The sequence below is a fragment of the Erinaceus europaeus genome, chromosome 4 (assembly GCF_950295315.1).
Source record: "Erinaceus europaeus chromosome 4, mEriEur2.1, whole genome shotgun sequence".
NCBI classification, from domain to species: domain Eukaryota; kingdom Metazoa; phylum Chordata; class Mammalia; order Eulipotyphla; family Erinaceidae; genus Erinaceus; species Erinaceus europaeus.
Genome location: NC_080165.1, coordinates 89,218,017 through 89,233,535, shown reverse-complemented (window position 1 = coordinate 89,233,535; position 15,519 = coordinate 89,218,017). Strand labels below are relative to the sequence as shown.

The 15,519-nt window shown below is 36.2% G+C and overlaps 1 protein-coding gene across 18 annotated transcripts in view; it reads left to right on the top strand.

Moving 5' to 3' along the window:
- The window catches only part of MLIP (muscular LMNA interacting protein), a 286,170-nt gene extending 272,670 nt beyond the window's left edge, over positions 1 to 13,500 (top strand). For 16 of the 18 annotated variants that reach the window (XM_060190026.1, XM_060190017.1, XM_060190016.1 and 13 more), the window contains 2 exons: positions 1,664 to 1,717; positions 13,166 to 13,500. In XM_060190026.1, the coding sequence (XP_060046009.1) occupies positions 1,664 to 1,717; positions 13,166 to 13,168 (57 nt within the window). In that variant the 3' untranslated portion in view covers positions 13,169 to 13,500. The remainder of the gene's footprint in view (positions 1 to 1,663; positions 1,718 to 13,165) is intronic. The other 2 variants (XM_060190032.1, XM_060190019.1) reach the window with 1 other exon arrangement.
- Positions 13,501 to 15,519: the final 2,019 nt, after the last annotated feature.

Genomic DNA, 15,519 nt, shown 5'->3' with positions numbered 1-15,519 from the left:
AATTACCATAACACATAGCCAAGAAATTCTAAAGATTCTGTTAATAATGAGCAATTATCTGGCTCTGAGGGTTGGAGAGTTTCCTAGAGACTGAGCCTAAGCTAGAATGGAGATATTTTGGTGAATAGGAGAAAATAGGCACTTTCAGCTGATTTCTAGAAAGAAGGTTTTTTTTTTTTTTTTTTTTTTTTTTCTATCTCCAGTTAGCTCTGAGGTCAGATCATACCTCTATTTAAAGCAATGGTCTCAGGCAGCTAGAATAAGTCCTGATGCTATGCCACCCAGAGGCTTTCATAATTGGGAACAGAGTGTGGTGACTCAGATTCAGCAAAGTTACAGCTTTAAATTAAAGACTTAACTCTTGAAAATCTGTTAGAATAGAAGAAAGCCTGAAAAATGTAGGGAGCACTGTTCTTAACCTCCCCAGCCTTCAGTGTTGGTGTCTTCTGGATCTAACATTAAGTTGCTGGGATTCAATGAATCATCCTCGAGGATTAGTAACTAGTTCCTATTTACACATTTATTTATTAATTTTAATTTGATAGAACAGAGATAAATTAAGAGGGGAATGGGAGATAGAAAGAGAGAGTGAAGGAGATAGGATACTTATAGCACTGCTTCAATGGTCATGAAGCTTCTCCCAGGCATGTGAGGAAATGTTACATAGTAATGTGTACTCTACCAGGCACACCACCAACCAGCCCTACTAATTCCTAATTTCCACTGATCTACTTATCAAATATGGATCCCATTGAGTGTGAAAGAGAGACAATAATCTCTATAACTTGAGATTTGCTCTGGACAAAAGCAGAAATAGGTATTTTGATCACCTCATAGTTGGGAGTAGGGAGACATGGCAAAAAAACAGGGTGGTAGGGGGACAGATACATTATAAGCCATTAATTTTTCCTTCTCCTTGTATGTGTTCCTCATTTTGTCTGTTTCCGTGCATATAACATGATTTTTATATTAATATATTTAAGAATATTGAGTGTTTATAAGAGCCATGAAATACACAAATTTCCTGATAAAATAATCTCCCACGACTTACACTATAACTATAAGTTGTACAAGTTATAATAACATCACTCAGGAGTATCACACTGTTTCTGAAGCCCCTGTGCATTGACATTATTAGTGTTTACAGTAATGTGTTTCACTTTTAAGTGAAAAAATATTGCCTATAAATATGTTTGCATTTATTTTGGGTCTAATCATGATTTCTGCTTTCCTTTGGAGGTTTTGTTTTTTTTTTTTTCAATTTTTACACCTAGTGTGAGAGCTTGTACATAAATACTACTTAGTTGTTTTACTCTGCCATGTTTGTCAATGTGCTTTAACAATCTGTTCAGTAAAAAATCTTCTAATAACTGTCTATGTTACCTGTCAAGTACTAGTAGAATTTATGTGGGACACAAAGATAAAGGTATATCTTTACGCTCAAGGCATTTACTGTCTGCCATATTTTGTGTGTCAATGATATGTTTATTTGTGGGGTTTTTTTAAATATGATCAAACCTCAGTATTATAGTAGAGAGAGTTTGGCATGATTAACAATTAGATACTTGTTTCACTGGTTAACTATCTATTTAGATAACATTTAAACATGTGATTTCTCCCCAATTCTACCCCTGACTACATCCTGGACATCTTTTCTATGAAGCTGAGTCATCCAATGGTGGCTATACCAGAACATGAAAGTCTTGATTCCAAAGAGGTAAACGTTAAATACAAATAGAAATCTAGTAGCCCCTTTCTGTATGCTATATATTCCATGGAGTCAGAAATAGATCAGACTTACTAAAATTATTTTCTACTTCATTCATACTTTAATAATTACTTTATTGGGAGCCGGGCGGTGGCACAGTGGCTTAAGTGCACATGGCGCAAAGCACAAGGACTTGTTTAAGGATCCCAGTTCGAGACCCCGGCTCCCCACCTCCAGGGGAGTTGCTTCACAGGCAGTGAAGCAAGTCTGCAGGTGTCTACCTTTCTCTTCCCCTCTCTGTCATCCCCTCCTCTCTCCATTTCTGTCTTATCCAACAACGACAGCAACAATAACTACAACAATAAAAAAACAAGGGCAACAAAAGGGGAAATAAATAAATAAATATAAAAATTACTTTATTGGGAGAAAGAATTATGTGCAAGGCAGTTACTGTCACATGTGTAGAGTTTCTTGTCTTAGTAATTAAGTGTTTGCTTCCAGTCCACTTGGCAACACTAAGAGCTATCATAATTGCAATTTACTGAGAGTTTACTATATACTATATGTTAAAATGTGAATGGCACTTTATCTGATTACTTTAATTTTAATCCCCACAAAACTCAGATAATATTATTATTCTCATTTTGAAAGTGAGGAATTGCAGTGTAGAGGCATCAGGACATCAATTAAAGCTAAAATTGTTAGGAAATAAATGCTGGGAATTGAACCTAGATTTGATTGTGTACAGTCTTTACTATTTAGTATACTACTAGGCTTTATTCAGGTGTCTATCTAAATCTCTGTAATATATGGGTCATTTTCTTTTAAAATATAATATTTAAAATATATATAACAAATTTGGGGCTGGGTGGTGGTGCACCTGGTTAAAAGCACATGTTGTAATGCATAAGGACCCAGGTTCAAACCCCTAATCCCCATCTGCAAGGGGAAAGCTTTGCGAGTGGTGAAGCAGGGCTGCAGGTGTCTCTATATCTCTTCCTCTCTACGTCCCCTTTCCCTTCTTGATATCTTGCTGTCTCTATCCAATAAATAAAGATAATAAAAAAGAATTTATTTTAAAAAATATGGAGAACAAATTAAAATGAGAAGTATTTTTCATTTTTGTCGGCATTGAGGAAATTATTTTTTGTTATTTAAATATATTTTGACTTAATTTCACATTATGCATTTATGTACTGGTATAATAGTAGTGTTTTTCTTGAGCTGTACATATAAAAACTTTTTATAACAAGAATGCTAATTCTATGTCAAGTATGTTAACCATGTCACACAAATTGTGTGATCATGAAGCACTGAATAAACTTATATGTCCAAAAGTAGAATGATTGAATACATTTATGTATTTCAGATAACATTTTAAAATCCAATAATGAAAAAGGTAGTAATTAAAAGATCCCTTTCTTTGAAAGATAATATTTTTGGTTCAAGTTCATATATAGTTTGTATGTACACAATAAGAGAGTTTCTACATGCTACTGTAAAGATACTATATTATTTGAATAACAAAAGTATACAGTTTAAATCATAAATGCCAAATTAAAAGTTTCTAAATATTTGATAATGTGAAACATTCTTTTAAGTAAGAAAGATCAGGACAGAAGTGTTATTTGCATGTTTTCACCAATTATTACAACCTTAAATACAAAATTTAAATATAAGCTAGTGGGTAATATTGTCAAAAAAAATGTTTAGCCTGAGGCTTGGCATATATAAAAGATAACCAACCTAGAAACTGAAGTTTAAAGTTTAACATTTTTAAGCAACAGTGAATTGCTTTTAGTGTTTTATGAAATGTAAATAATTAAGCTAAAACATTTTTATGTTCCAACAAATTTTATTTTACATCTTGGTGACATTGTTATATCTTGAAGTAATTTAACTGCTTTTTACAACTACCTGAATATGATCCAATAGTAATTTTGTCTTGACTTGTATAGTTTCCCCAAATTCAATCTTTCATTGTTATTTATCTAACAAAAATTTATGTTTTCTAAAGCAATTCTGTTCTACTACTGTATGACCTAAGGACTACTACTGTATGACCTAAGGACTAATTCATTTTAATTTCCACCAAAAAATTATGGATGGAATTTGACTGGATCTCAGGATTTTCCTCTCAGTTTTTATTTCATTTCCTAAAGAGAATATCCTGTCTTTCTTGTCCTATTTCTTGTATTCACTCATACTATTTGCAGATAGTACTTTTTAATTCATATACCTGATGATGTTTAGACACATAAAGCTCCTGCAGGGACTGTGTGACATCTAAGGCAAAAATTAAACTAAACTGTACAGAAATTATTCTAAAGCCCATTAAAAAACATCCACAGCAAAGAATATAGGCTGACATTTAGAAGAACAGGAAATGAGTCAGAAGTGGAGACACACTCCTAATCTCCAACCCCCAGACAAAAAATAAAAGACCATTGCATGTCATCATGACATAATACAAAACAGGTATTCACTTTAGGTGTGGGACATTAATCCTGAGATGCATTAAGGGTGGGACCAGAGCCATGGTGCCCCAGAGCTAAAACTCCATACTTTCAACAGATAAAGATCCGTAAATATAAACCAATACAAAATCCTTAGTAAGTGTCATTTTAGCTAGTTGCCTTCCCTAGAGAAGAATAACAGTCAGCATTTTGGAACTCAATCCTGAAAGCATAAGACCCTTAAACTATCTTCTGGGTCAATTCTCAGAAATCTCAACTTCTAGCTTTAGCCTGAGAGTCAGGGAAGGATTAAGCATCTTTATCAACATTGACACTGCACATCTTGCACACTAATTTTATAAATTTATGATATCTGAAGTACTTTAAAAGCAAATTCAGTTCAGTAGAGATCACTTAGCACAGTTATTCACAACCCTGTCTGAACATTGAAATCACCCAAGATAATCTTACACTCTCTGATTTAGGCAAATTCAATTAAGAATTAGTGGAAAAGGGCAGAGGATCTGGTGTCATTTAATATTTTCCCAGGTGTTTCAATTATGCAGTCATAGTTGAGAGCCCAAGATTCTAGCTACTTCATTGACAAACTGGAAAAATCTAATCAATTCAGCCTTTAAAAAATTAGAAAGTAAAATAGAATCATAAATATAATGTTAATAAATAAAAACTGGATTTCTATTCTACTCTACAATACAAAAATGTTTGATACATGCTTTATCCTGTGGTTGTTTAAGAGTTTCATTCTATATTGACATACACTGTGATTTCCTTAGTGAAACATAATACTTTATTTTAATCTTATTTCACAATAGACACACACACACATACACACACACACACACACACACACTCTTTATAAAATACTGAACCTGGGTCTCAAGATAGCATTTGGTTAAAACTGAGTCTAGATAACTGTGTATCTCCAGAATGTTTTTAAGCTTTTTAAGCTAAAAACAATGAAGAAAGGGAAACATGAAGTAATGAAGGGAAACTGGACTGGGTAGAGTGTATTGCATCAAAGCAAATGAGTCTGGGGAAGGAGAATGGAGTGGATTCCAGAGGACATTGTGGTCCTGGTACATGATGGTGGAAAAGGACTTACTTTGGGAGTGGGAGTGTTCTGCAGACACTTACTATGGGGAGATGAGAAACTGTCCTCATGTCAACAACTATACTGTGAACCGTTAGCCTCTCAATAGAATGATAAAAAATAAAAACAACACAAATTATAGTTGATGATTAATGAAATCTCATAGAGACAGATCAGCAGATTCATACATAAGTTGACTTTATCACTGTGATCAGTTGGCTAATCAGTTTTCAAAATTAGCCACTTTCAGAGATTCCAAGTATTCATAGCAATGCAGCAATCTTCAGGTGTGTGTGTTCTATACCATCTAATTGAGACCAAGCTCCCTATCTGAGATAAATGATTTTGGAGTATAGTTACTTAAAATAAAGATAAATTCCAGGATCAAGAAAAATTCCTGATTTTATTTATCATGGCTCATGAATTCAGTAGCTCTCTAAACCACAACTACTCTGTAATCCACTTTTGTTTCCATCTGTTTAATGATGAAAATCATATTTCAGGATGAGATATAAACAGACCTGTCACATTTTACATCATTGCTCTATACAGACCTAGTCTTATTTTATTTTTTAACTCAAGGGTCAATTGATTTCCAAAAACATGTTTAGGTGAATTTGATTCTGACCTATCAGGCTCACTTATTATTAACACAATTTGGGAGATAATAATTGACTAGCTGTCCATAAAATACAGATAAGGCAAATCCTACTATTCTCCTGTTCTTTCTCTTTGCAGGCATTTTTATAAACATTTAAGAGTTAAGAAGTTAACAGTTCTGCTAGCAAGGGGACTGAATGATTTGCTATTGTAGTGTATATAAGATTTTTGTGGTTCATTTTATTTTAAATTCCAGAACCACCACTGACATCTTAGGTTGTAATCTTATGGGGCAATCATCTCATTCCTTTCTTTATTCTCTAGATGAGGACAAAGAAAAGAGAAAATAAGTGACTTGTCTATGGAAGTCACTTTCATTTTCTGGTCTGAGTCAAAGGTTAAAATGAGGTCATCAGAAAGAATGGACCTACTCTACTCCCTGGAGACAATTTCTCTTTAATATTGTTTCTCAGATCAAACTTTGTAAATCTTGGATTGCAAAGTTCAAGGTTGGAATCTCAGACAAAGCAGTCAAAATGTGGATAGTATTAACTACTGATTAAAAGAAGATTCATAAAATGTGATAGACAACTGCCTAGAGGGATGGAATAAATTTGTTTCATAAAGATATCTAATATGAACAGCTGAATCCAGTTAGGTAAGGGAATAATAAAGGGCAGGATATCCCTACCCCATCCTTAGTTGCAGTGGACCCTCATAAAGATGATGTTTTTGTGTTATAAACCTTCAGTCTGTGATGTGAAGATATGTTTCCTCCCCTGCCAGCTCAGTGTTATTCTTCACAAAGTTTGTAAAAGAGAAAAACATAGCACTTTTACTATTGAATAAACATCAAACCAAAATTTTATCTCAGTCATAAAACTGAAAAGACAAGAAGAAATCTCACCTTTCACATAGTCAGGCAAGATTCAATTGCGTATGCGTTTCCAAGATAAATATTAAATCTAAAATAAAATAAAATGACAAAGATTAAATCAATTCATCTTCAAGTAGAAGAACTTGACAGAATTCCCAGTTACATATAGCTAATCCTAAATCTTTTGAGAAATAGTGTGACCATTTTATTTATTACTTAGTTTTACACAAAGGAAATTAAGCCTCTCAGATCTTTGTGACAAGAGGTAATTTTTGCAACTTGGAACCAGGTACCAGGTAACATTGGGCTCCTATCTTCCCATAAAAATGTAATGGAGGTAATATCTTCTTTGGATATTTGCCTTAAAGGAAAAGACCCTCACATTCTCACAAAAGACTTCCCAGAATCATAACACCCTCAAAATGTCAAAGGATTATTGCCGGGCTGGCTAGCTTCACAGGTGGGAGACAGACGACCAGAGATTCATGGCTGAGTGGTACAAAGTTCATTATTCATGAACTTTATTCATGTGGAACGCAGCGCAATCTAAGCTATCTCTAATCACAATCTTGTCCTTATATATCCTGGGGCTGCCAGTGCAGATCAGCTTATAGGCTCTCTCCAGAGCTTGTTAGAGATAGAAGTCCTGGTGAAGTGCTTCTGATAATTTTGGTGACAGAGCAGCTGTATATATGCTCGCCAAGTAGGGTGGAAACAGGATGTGACGTAGAGAGGGTGGAGCAAAAAGATATTGGTGGAAATCAGGGTGTGACAAGGAGAGGGGGCGGAGCAAAATGAGTATGAACCAGCGTGATTAAATCAATGCCCTGGAGGCAGGGTGGTGCTTAGTTAACAGTGGTTTATGTAAGTAGAATACAGTGTTAAACAGGGGGGATTAAACCAATGAAACAGAAGGGGTCTTTGAAGCACACCAACAGATTATTATACAATTCAGAGATGACATTTACATTGACACACTTTGAACACAGTACTATGTGCGCTTAACCAGGTGTGTCATCTGTCCCCTCAATGAAACACTTTGATAATGACAAGTAAATGCTTAAGAACAGGGAGCTAGTGAAATTTTCCCATTATTTTCAAGAGGGAGAACACTTTCTCTTAATTTTATTTTATATTAGTCCTTATATCTGGTTGACATGGGACAGAAGTGAAAATGTGAGTGAGGTGGGCAGGTGCTGATGCATCTGGTTAAACACTCATGTTACAATGCACAAGGACCTGGGTTCAAGTGCCTGGTCCCCACCTGCAGAGGAGAAGCTTGACAAATGATGAAGCAGTGTTGCAGGTGTCTCTTTGCCTTTCTCCTCCTCTGTCTCCCTCTTTTCAACTTCTGTCTCTATCCAATAATAAATAAATAAATAAAAATCTAAAAGTTTAAAAAATGTGAATCAAATTCTTACAGATTTAATAAAAGAAAGAGATTTAACTCATTTTATAAAAAACTTTGGTTGAATTTATCAACAACAACAACAACAAAGAACCTTAGAACTTTAACAGCATTGTGCTCCTTCATCTTAATGAGGAGGTCTCGAAACTTTACATCAGGCTCAACCTGACGCTGTTGACTGGCTACGGAAGAAGGGCAAACGCTAGAAGAAGAAATGAGTTTTCCTATCATCTTAATGGGTTTTCCATTGTAGTGAATCATGGTAAAACTGAATAGAAGTCAGAATAGAGAAGGACTTTCATTCTTCTGTGCTAGTCTTTTAAAAGAAGTAAAGCAGTAAGGTCAGAGTTAATAACTATTTGGAGCTTGTATCATTATATTTTGAGTGTTTTGTCCTCAAATTTAGTGAAGTGCTGACCAGAGTCTATTCAACCACTATGTATCATGATATGTTTATAAAGCCTCAACTGCTAAACATTTTATAGCTACAGACTTATAGGTAGTGAATCCTTGTACTAGACCTTGTGTTTCTAAAACAAAATCAGTAATTACACAAAATAAAAAAACAATGTCTTGGTTTTTCAGGTAGACATATTACTAAGGTACTACTTAGTGACGGTATGATGTGCATTTTCTGTCAATGACATTTTGTTCTAGATACATGACCTCTAGTTTTATTACAAGATCTCATATGTTCACTATTTTGCTTGCATTTGACAGTATGTACAGTTGCCTTTGTTTTAAAAGGGAATGAGGGAGCTGAACAGTGGTGTACTTGCTTAACTGCACATAGTGTGTGATGACCTAGGTTCAAGCCTTAGGTTCCCACTTATAAGGGTGAAGTTTCAGGAGTGAAACAGTGCTCCAGATGTCTCTCTTTCTCTTTCCCATTCAAACTCCTTCCCTCTAGATTTCCCTCTGTCTCTGTAGTGCAGCAGATTAAGCTAACATGGCCCAAAGTGCAAGGACCAGCCTAAGGATCCCAGTTCAAGCCCCCGGCCCCCACCTGCAGGATGGGTCACTTCAAAAGTGGTGAAGGAGGTCTGCAGGTGTCTGTCTTTCTCTACCCCTCTCTGTCTTCCCCTTCTCCCTTGATTTCTCTTTGTCCTATCCAATGACAACAATAACAACAAGAATAAATGACAAAAAGGGCAACAAAATGGAATAAACAACCTCTAGGAGCAGTGGATTCATAGTGTAGTCACTGAGCCCCAGCAATAACCCTGAAGGCAAGTAAAATAAATTAAATAAATTATCATTTCATATATTTCTTAGTTTATAATTTCTTATGTCTAGACAAATATTGACCTGGAAACATGATAAAAATATTGGTCTTAATTTCTAAGTTATTTTGCCTATTTTATTAATTATTTTGCTTTCCTTAAATAGTAATCTTTCTTCCTTCAAAGTTATTTAGTTATATATATATATAAATACCAGAAAAGTAAAAACTTCACAAAGTGCCTAGATTACTGATTGTACCTTTTATAGAAAAATACATCATTTCAAATCAAATGCTGAATTGTGGTGTCAAATATTATTTTGATCTGCCAGTCAGCTCAGGAAGAGCTGTGAATTAGTGCTGTGTTTGAGAGTATGCTGTCAGAAGATTCCTGCTCAATATTATTTAACTGTTCATATGTTTTAAAATGTTTACATTAGGGGTAGGCTTGAGTCTACACCTCACCACAGTGGAGAAAGCTGTGGTCTTCTTTACTCTCTTTTACCTCTTGATCTTTACTTTTTAAATTTTTTTATTTATTAACAACATTATAGGATGAGAGGAGTACAATTCCATAAAATTCCTATCACCAGAACACTGTATCCAATCCCTTCCCCTGATAGCTTTCCTATTCTTTATCTCTCTGGGAGTATGGACCCAAGATCATTATGGGGTGCAGAAGGCAGAAAGTCTGGCTTCTGTAATTGCTTCCCTGATAAAGATGGACATTGACAGGTTGATCCATACTCCCAGCCTCTCTCTCTCTCTTTCCCTAATGGGGTAGAGATCTGGGGACATAGGGCTCCAGGACACATTTGTGGGGTCGTCTGCCCTGAGAAGTCAGGTTGGCGTCATGGTATCATCTGGAATCTGGTAGTTGAAAAAGAGATGAGATATAAAGCAGAATAAATTGTTGACTAGTCATGAACCTAAAGGCAAGAATACTGCAGATGGGAGTCGGGCTGTAGCACAGCGGGTTAAGCGCAGGTGGCGCAAAGCACAAGGACTGGCATAAGGATCCTGGTTCGAACCCCGGCTCCCCACCTGCAGGGGAGTCGCTTCACAGGCGGTGAAGCAGGTCTGCAGGTGTCTGTCTTTCTCTCCCCCTCTCTGTCTTCCCCTCCTCTCTCCATTTCTTTCTGTCCTATCCAACAATGACAAAAACAATAATAAGTACAACAATAAAACAACAAGGGCAACAAAAGGGAATAAATAAATAAATATTTAAAAAAAAAAAGAATACTGCAGATGAAGATTTGGGATCTCCCTTTTGGAAAAAGCTAGTAGTCTATTTTAGGTATATTCCAAGGGGCCCATTTTTTTTTACTGAGCTTGACAGCTAACATGCTGATGACCTAAGTTATTGTCTGGTGAGATGGTGTCATAGCTGGAAAAAGGACTAGAAAGCTGTCTCAGGGAAGAGAATAGCTCCCAAATATGGAAAAAGTATATAAATATTGTTAACTGTAAACCACATTGATTTGGTCTGGGGCCCATATTCAGCACAGGAGCCTATGTAACCTCTGCATCCCTGTAGGTCTGAGCTCTAATTCTGTGGTCACAGCTAGGAACATTAGGTCGCACTACTCAGGACCCATCTTCTTCTAGTGGTAGAATATGTTGCCCAACCTCCCTTCAGAGAATGGAACATTCCCTACCCTTGTTGATCCACATTAAGGGCAATGTCATATAGGGGTCCTTTATGTTTTTCCTGGTGAAGATGACCAGTGACAGTGGTGAGAAGGATCCGGGGGGCAAGAGGGAGTAGGACACAGAACTTTGGTGGTGGGAATGTTGTTAATATATATTCCTATTAACTTATAGTCTCACAAATCACTATTCAATTTATGAGAGGGGAAAATGGATCAAATGTCTCAAACTTTTTGATGCATGGACCATAACTCTGAGTATATGTTCCTTCAATTTAAGCACTTAAAACTTCATTGGCAACCAGATTGAATTTTAACAGTGGGCTCAAATTGTTAATACATTTCTAACAATGACTGGTTCTGTGAAATATTAAATCTCCGAAAATCTTAGACTAGGGAGAACAGAAGCAACTGGTAATGTTCCTTTGTAAGATGAAAATATATGTAAATAGCATAAAAGAAATTGAATTATGGTAAATCCTTATATGCCACAGCATATCCTAATAATGGGATTTTCAGAATTAACCCAATTGCTATATAATTTGGTTATAGCTGTAACTATATATTGTCTTCTTAGACCTTAAGACAGCAGGGACATTCCCCTTTCTCTTTTTATTTTTTCAATTTTATTTATTGAATAGAGACAGGTAGAAATTGAGAGGGGAAGGGAGATAGGGAGGGAGAGAGACAGAGAGACATATGCAGCCCTGCTTTACCAGTCGCAAAGCTTTCTCCCTGCAGGTGGGGACTGAAAGCTGGAACCTAGACCCTTGTCCATATGACATGTGTGCTCAACCAGGCACCACCACCTGGCCCACAGATACTTCTTTATCTTTCTCTCCCTTTCTCTGTCTTAAGAAAGTCATCTTGGAGTGGTGAAGCTGACCACAAAACAAATATTACATTGCAAAATAATATAGAGGATATTTAGTCCCATATGATACTTGGCATTTAATGTTATAATCCCTATATACAAGAATATTCTTCTCTTATTGTCTGTTTAGTCTCTTTTGGTAACAGTTTATTATTTACAGGAAAGACACTAGGTCTGTTTAAGGATGGCTTTAAGAAACTAATGACTCTAAGAACCACAAAACACATAGAAAATATTGACTAATTTAGTTTCATTTCAAGTACTGTGACATTGGACACATTCTCAGGCTTATTGTTTGCTTTGCTTAGAATGTGCTTAGTGTCCATGTTTTTCTTGAAGCCAAAACTTTCAGGGAACTATTCTCAGGATAATTCAGCGCCAGGGTCAAGTATGGAGGATTGCCTACAGAAGGACAGCTTATCTTCTTTATTTTCTAGTGTCTACTTTAGAATAAAATATTTGTAAGTTGACATCTAGGAATCTAAGGTCACAACCATTTCTTTCCATTGATACCTTTCTATCAGAATATTTTTTTACAATCGTATTTCTCTTCTGGCATCATCTCTTGATGCAGTCTTTTTAACATTTTTCTCTTGATCCCTATAATCTCCTAGTAACCATCTCTTCATAGTTAATTTCTTATCTCTTCTAGACTGCAGGGCCCTATCAAATAGAAGCACACAGAAATTGTATGGATAAGTAAATTATTAGAATCATTCCCCTATTACAAAACTACATTATAAAATCAATATATTGTTTTTTTTAAAGGGGGAAGATCTTAATTTACTATGTCTGTTATTTATAATGCTCCATTTTTCAGAAGTAGGAATGAAATTCAATACTACTTCACTTTATTTCAATGTTTTAAAGGTTGTATTTTAGGGCTGGACTCAGTCAATGCTAAGAGAAACTGAAGGCAGCAGTCAGGTGACTGATAGGTTAGGGTTTGTAAGTGTGACTTGGCAGTACTGCTCTTTAAGGCTGCCCCAGCCCCTAAGAGACATCATAACCTTTTGCAGGAGGTCAAAAACACTTTGCTGAACTTTCCATAAGAGTCCTTTAAGAAGTTACAGTTGTGTCTTTGTTGTGTAACATGAACACGACTGAGAGAAAAACATAAATAAATAAATAAAATTTTCTTATTGACTACTTTTTGTGAAATTCTATGCCAATACATCAATGCCTAGATTTGGGGCTGTATTTTTTTTTAAAGTTTACTGATTTCCACCAAACTAACTGATTTTTTCTCTTATTTTGCAGTAATGAAATTGGATGAAGTTTGAAAACACATGCTGTACTGAAGTTTTGGAGTGCTGGTGCTATTTGCTAGATTTAACTTATTTTAATTTTTCAGCCTTAGAGCTCCCTTTATGAACTGCTGTACAACAGTAAAAAAAAAACAACAAAAAACTGCAGGCTTATAGCATTGCAGTACTCCACTAACATCCCGTATAGGAAAATTTACCCACAGCTTCTTGCACCACTGTTAGAGCTTTTAATATCTTCTATTAACCTGGCAGCAATTCTAATACGCCACTATATTTAGCAGCCAAATAAAGGAGATTCATGCGTAAATAGAAAAGTGGTTGTGACTATTTTTCAACAGTGCTTTTTATTTATGCATACATTACTTACAGAATCAGGTTTTATTCCTTGTTTACTTCACTTTTTACATATGTATAAAGAAAGAAAAACTGAAAATGAGCCCCTGTCTGCTTTCAGAAAATGCTAATAACTAGGGGTTCATTGAGAGGAGACCTCGGACATAGAATATGATGTTATTTCAAACAGAAGATATACTTTTTTTTTTCTGTGTTTCTTGTTCTGTTGGGGTCTGTACTGCCAACACAGACAATGTACTAAGGTCATCTTGGTGATGCTCAGCTTTGGTTGCTAAAATGTCTTCTATATCACTGTCTTTCTGCTCATTTGCCACATGTTGTGTGTGTGTGTGTGTGTGTGTGTGTGTGTGTGTGTGTGAAGACTACTTTATATTCAGTTTGAATTTATAATCTTGGAAACAGTAAAGACCATAGAGCAAGCCCAGACTGGGATGGCAATCATGAAAAGCTATCCTCCAACACATCCAATTGGCCATATTTAATCTCTTTCCTAGTTATTGTGGTTATCTGGCCTACACTTCTCCAAGTGGTTCCCATGTAACCAAATGAGCTCTTTACATTTTCCTGTCTGTATGAGAAGTATAGGCAATACACACTATGAGCAAATACACAACAAATTTAGACAGTGAAGTCCTAATAGCAGAGAAGTATCACAAAAAGCTTCCTAACTTGTTTCTTTTCACATTTTTTTTTCTTTGGAGGAAGCTCTATGTGGGGCAGAACTCTTTCAGGTTACCCAAAAGGGTAATTCAGGGAGTGCTGCATAACGAAGAGTAACTGGCCTCTATGCTCCACCCACCATTTTGGAATGTTCCACTGTCATTAACAACTGACTCCTTGAAATAGAAAAAATTCATTATCCCTTCTATTAGTTTGAGGAGCAGAAAAATCTTAGCAAAGTTCTTTACTCATTTCTCTTTTCCCAAATAAAAGCAAAAACAAGTTCTCTATTAATTTTTTTAAGTTGTATGAGTTATCACTTAATTTATTTATTTTTATTGAAACCAGTTTTATTGCTGGGGCTTGATCCCTGAAGGAAGAATCTTTTATCCCTAGGGGTCATTTACCTTTTTCCTTCTTTTTCCCCCTCCCCTCTTTTCTCTCTCTCTCTGTCTTTTACTAGAACAGAGAGAAATTCAGAGGGAAGAAGGAGATGGAGAGAAGGAGCAAAAAAGAGACACTTGAAGTACTATCCAGTGAGGGAGTGGACACTGTCTGTTCATTTGCAGTAGCAATGCAGGGGAAGCACCAGGGATTTGGAAATGACATGGGAGAGGCATCTAAGGCAAGGCAGATAGCAGCGGGCCATTTCAGCTTAGCTTCCCTCTGCTCTTCAGCACGGATCATCTAGGTTCTGCTGGTCTCTATCTGTCTCTCTCCCTTGTATCAGTAGCTCTGGAGTGACTCCCTCAGGCCTTAGCTGTAGAGGCTTCTAAGCAGCTCAGCTGCTCAGTAACTGCTCCCTTGGTCAGTGCCCTTACATCTTGGCTGCAGCCACACCCCATCAAGGTCCCCCAAGTTTTCCAAAGGCTTCCAAAATCCCAGGTTCTCCAAGCTTCCTCATTTCTCCTCAGTTCTCTAGCGGCTTCTTCCTGTCCCTTTATATAAAGTAGGAAAACAAAAGTGGCCTCTTTCCAAGAGACCAACTAATGGCACTTTAATGTGCGCCCAGGCCCCAAGATAACAGAACATGTTTACTACCTGGTTAGATACCCAGGCACCTGTATTCACAAGCAAGAAAGCCTGTCTGGTGGTTTGAGGCAATAACGAAGACTAAATGCATTTACCCCAAAAGTACTGCTTCACAAGCTCATGATGCTTCCCTCCATGCAGAGGCTTGCCTGGATCCTTGCACATGGTGACATGTGCACTCAATTAGGTGCACCACTACCCAGCACCCTCACTTTAACTTTTAATAATAATATCTACTGTTCATTGTGGTATTCTCATATATTGACATCACATCACATATTCTTCATTTAATTTTCATTT